This window comes from Alosa alosa, chromosome 22 (assembly GCF_017589495.1).
Source record: "Alosa alosa isolate M-15738 ecotype Scorff River chromosome 22, AALO_Geno_1.1, whole genome shotgun sequence".
NCBI classification, from domain to species: domain Eukaryota; kingdom Metazoa; phylum Chordata; class Actinopteri; order Clupeiformes; family Clupeidae; genus Alosa; species Alosa alosa.
Window position 1 is genome coordinate 24,480,553 of NC_063210.1, and position 5,000 is coordinate 24,485,552.

At 43.6% G+C, this 5,000-nt stretch overlaps 1 protein-coding gene across 1 annotated transcript in view; it reads right to left on the minus strand.

Moving 5' to 3' along the window:
* med1 (mediator complex subunit 1) overlaps window positions 1–5,000 on the minus strand; it is a 20,490-nt gene that overhangs the window by 11,865 nt on the left and 3,625 nt on the right. Inside the window, 6 exon segments of the mRNA XM_048233257.1 lie at window positions 1–32; window positions 1,792–1,955; window positions 3,613–3,687; window positions 3,836–3,907; window positions 4,107–4,135; window positions 4,662–4,794. The exon segment at window positions 1–32 is cut by the window's left edge and continues 80 nt beyond it. Coding sequence (XP_048089214.1) covers window positions 1–32; window positions 1,792–1,955; window positions 3,613–3,687; window positions 3,836–3,907; window positions 4,107–4,135; window positions 4,662–4,794 — 505 coding nt within the window.

Sequence of the window (5,000 nt, forward strand, 5' to 3'; positions counted from 1 at the left end):
CACAGATACACTCACCCCTATCGGACGAGGGGCTGAGGAGAGACACACACACACACACACACACACACACACACACGAGAGAGAGAGAAAGGGAGAACAGAGAGAGGGCATGGTAACGTTTAAAACATGTAAAAGCACCCACCGAAAATAGCAACATTTTATGACTGCAGTGTTTCCCATACATTGACTAATCTGTGGCGGGGCGCCACGAAATAAAAATCGGCCGCCACAGATGAATATTCTATGTTTAATTTAATTTAATTTAATTTAAATTAAATATAAGGTCAAATCCTTGCATTGCCATTGAGCTGCGCTTTTTACGCACGCAGCCTTTCCTTACCCCGCCCCGCTCTCTCTCGTAGCCCGCTGCCCCTCCTCTGCATGTGCACTTAACAAAATATTCACGATTGTTGAAGGATTGTTGTTGCCACATAGAAGCATTGCATAGAAGACGTCTGGCTAAATTGCTATTAAATCCGCTTAGCATCGTGACCATGCTGCGCAAATTTGTTCAAAACTGCTGCATTGAAGTGAACTCTGCTAAGGTCTTATCACAACATAGTAGGCTACATTGAAGAGACTAAACTAAGTTAAGTTATGAAATCAAGCAGTATCTCAAAGCTAACATTAGAATACTGTTTGGATGTCGAATTTAGCATGCTTAGCCTACTTACAGCTGCTTGTCAATTTTGTTGAAGGGCTCATTTTATTGACTCTGACACTGAATGTTTGCAAAATCCCAATGTAAATGGAAAAGTGTTTTCCAAAATTCAAAAGTGCTTGTCCCAAGGAGAAGTATGAACATTTATTTTAACTATGTAGAAAATGTTATGAATTGCATCCACACATCAGCAGCCTTTCAACTGTATTACAATTGCAAGGGTTCCCTCAAACGTCTTAAAAAGTGACAGGCACTCAATTAGACCTATACACTACCAAGACAATCTGAATCCCCCCCCCCCATTGTCAAAGTCAGCTACCGCCACAAATTGAATCCAATTCTGTGGGAAACACTGGACTGCCTGCCTATGTGATTAATAGTGTGGCCAAGGCATGGCAAGACATATCCTCTGATGAGCCTCTGCCATGTCGGCCTTCCATCAACACTAAGAGTTCCCCGTCAAGGCTCTTTGTCTGTAGTCCCTCGCTGGTGGAATGATTTACCAACTACTCTTCATTTTAGCAAGTTTTGTCATCTTCCAAAAGCTTTTAAGGACTTATCTTACATCTGACTAATTAATTCTTACAGAGTTTGTATATGTTCATGGTTATTGTTTTATTCTGTTAGATTTTATTTAGAGTATTAATAATACTAATATAGGTTCTAATATTACTAATAATACTGATATATACTAATATAGGTACCTGTATTTCTTAATGACTTATTTAGGCTATATGACTCCACCTTAAACTTTTAATTGTAATGTTAATGCAATGTTGATTTCGTTGTAAGCTGCTTTGGACAAAAGCATCTACTAAAAATCATAAGAATAAACATTTCTAACATTCCTCTTTAGATTCCTCTGGCTTCTGTGATGAAGAACATGAGTTTTTTTTTTTTAAGTATATTTTTTGGGGATTTTTCATGCTTTTTTAATTTTGACAGGACAGTGGAGAATGACAGGAAGCGAGTGGGAGAGAGATTCGGGGTGGGATCCAGAAAGGACCACGGGGCGGGAATCGAACCCAGGTCACCGACGTACGGTGCAGGTGCCCCAGCCAGTTACGCCACAGCTGGGGCCAGAACATGAGTGTTTTGACAAGTGACTGAATTCTCTGTTGCCTCCTTACAGTTGGACTCCATGACGTTGAGCTGGTTGCCCGGGCCCTCCTCGAACACGTCGTAGGGCGACACGTAGCACTGCAGGGTCACTAGCTGTCCCCCGGAGCGAGGGGTCAACAGGCCCACGCTGCCATGCAGGATGGTCTCCACCGTGTTGGCGTTGGTGGCTAGCCTGCCGTTACAACAGAGAAGCACAGAGGGGTCTCCACATCACACATCATCTACGTTTGAGGACTCACACAGGTGAATGGAGGGGTGGGGTGAGGTGCTGAGAGGCTTTTTGTGGATGCTGAAGCTGGCCGAGGGTGCTCAGACACACACACACACACACACACACACACAAGGCACACATAAAGCACACACAAGCACGCACGCACGCACGCACGCATACGCACTGCTGGAAAAGTAGGACCCTGTTGTTCTGAACAGAGAGGTGATGGGTTTAGGGACGGTGCATCTGATAGTTTGTAAGGATCTGAGGGCGTAGAGACTCCTCACTTATACACAGTTATGCCGCTACTGTAATCTGGTCCGTCTGTCTTTCCGGGTGTGAGTGTGTCCCGTGTGTGTCTGATTGTGTGCGCGTGTGTGTCTGTGTGTGTGTGTGTTTGTGTGTGTGTGTGGTAGTGCTGTCACTTTTGTGAAAAAATCCTGTTCGATTCTTGAGACATAATTGTTCATTGAATCGATTGTAAAATCGATTTTTCATGTCTAAAGACGTTTCAATTTTCAACGCCAAATATAGGAAAATCCACGAACAACTAACAGGCATTAGGACGAGCGTAGGGGGGCTTTGAAGGCGACAATGGCGTGAAGTTTAGTGCACAATGACAAACAGGAGTGCAACATTGCTCGAAAAACAATAAGCAGAGTGGACTGCCATAACATCAGTGAAAAACATTACTGCAGGCTTTAGCGTGGCTGCGTTTACAATTAGAAATGTCAAACAAATTTTGCCTCATTAGAACTCACGACTGCACAGTTTGCATACCGCTTTGTCCTTCTCCATAGTGTGATATACCCAAACCCGAAGTGCTTTCATATCGAACTCCTCAAGTTATTAGGGCCCATCACTCATTATCTCTCATGTCGCTGGGTTGATCGCGTTGTCCTCAATTTTTGGCAAAACACCCGCAGCACAGCAGCCGATTGAAAAAGCTGTTTCCGGTCGCGTAAAATTGGTGGGAATTTTCTTTTTAGCTTTTCGCCAATGCTTACTGCACCGAATTCTTAGTTATTTTTCTGCTTGTCCTGAGTTTTGTTACATCCATCTTTTTCATTTGTTTAATTCGTTTAAAATTAATAGTGTACATATTTGGTTAAAATCGATTCCCTATTTTAGTTTTCGAAACTTGTGTTGGTTGGTCCAATCGATTGTGCAATCGATTTTCGAACGTAAACTGACAGCCCTAGCGTGTGGTCACGTAAACTAAATAGTTCTGATGCAATTTTCATACAAGGTAGATGATAATCTCCACCCTATTTGACATGGATTAAACATAGTTCCTAGACTAAAAGATAACAAGAAAATATCTAGAAGAGCTCTCCTATGAAAAAATAAGTTTCTAGTGTAGGGTTAGACTTGAGGGAAAACAAACCATAATGTTTGAACAAATAACTACCTAATGTATAAACAAAAAGAGTACACCTGCATCTAAGCTCAAGCCTTTCAGTTTGACGAGATTTGATAAACGGAGGCCTGCAGATTTAGACATCCACACAGAGATGCTGGCATCCAGAATGAACAGAAGCTAATGAGGATATTATGTCCCAGACAGAGATCCATAATGATGATGAGCCATCCCCCATGCACAGAAGCCCTAACCCACCTGAACATGTTCATCATCTTGGTGAGGTCTGACTCCAGAGACTGCAAAGCCAGGTACATCTTAGTTTTCAGTTTGCTGAGGAAGACAAGGGGAGAGAGAAAAGCATGAGGGAGAGACAATATATGTGTGTGTGTGTGTGTGTCTGTCTGTCTGTCTATCAACATCAATAAGAGAAACAGGGATAGAGAAAGAGAGAGAGAGAGAGCGCGTTGGCATAACTCACTTGTCTCCAGGGAGCTTGTACAGGTTGACTAGGCCCCTGAGATGTTTGGAGAACTCCTCAAAATTCTTCTCTCTACAACAAATAAAAAATAAATCAATTTCCAAACTCTATGACAGTAGGTATTCAGTCACACTACAGAAACACTATGCACTGATGACTGATGTGTGTAACTGTCTGTGGAATTCATAACTAAAGAAAAGTGGCAGATGAATATATGAGGCCTGGGTGACTAAATGTTCTCCTCCAATGAGGAAGCATCTACGAGACTCACCTCAGGTGCTGAATCAGCTCCGGACAGCTCTGACCAAGACAAAGAGAACGAAAATGTTACCCCTTCTCTAGAGGGATGGGATCAGACCCCATTACTGTTTTTTGGTTGTTGTTGTTGTTATTGCTTTCACAAATTATTTTCTTACAAACAATCATATATTTATAATGCCATAAATTCTTGTTGTAACTTGTTTAGGCGACAGACAACACTGAAAGCTTGAAATTGTTCATGTCCTTATGTGTTAAATTGCCAATCAATAGTCCTGCCGTGATTTTCAGGTGGAGTAAACTACGTTATGTTGCTGTAAATCTCAAGGCATCCCCTTACCATCCCCTCTCCCTCCCTCTCTCTCCTACTCTCCCCTCTCTTCCCCTCCATCTCCCTCTCTCCTCCTCTCTTCCTCTCTCCCCTCCTCGGTCGCTCGCTCCCTCTCTCCCCTCCTCCTCCTCCTCCTCCTCGCTCGCTCCCTCTCCTCCTGGCTCACTCTCTTTCCCTCTCTCTCCTCCTCCTCCTCCTCTTCCTCTCCTCCTCCCCCGCTCCCTCTCTCTCTCTCACCGCTGGGTTCTCTCCATGATGGGCGACTTTGACGTCCTTCAGCTGTCCGGTGGGCTCGAGCTGAACCTCCACGTAGAACAGATCAGAGGTGATGTAGCAGTCCGTCCCACCTGGGCTCAGGTGAGAGTTCAACCTGGGAGAGACAGAGAGAGAGAGAGAGAGAGAGAGAGAGATAGAGAGAGAGAGAGAGAGAGAGAGAGGGAGGATGAGAGAATTTAATTAAATTGAATTAAGTAGAGGAAAGAGGGGAAGTGGGGAAAGGAGGGAAAGAAGGATAGAGAGAGAGAAAAGAAATGATAAAAAGAGGAGTAATCATGGCTAGATAATGAGGGGACACCA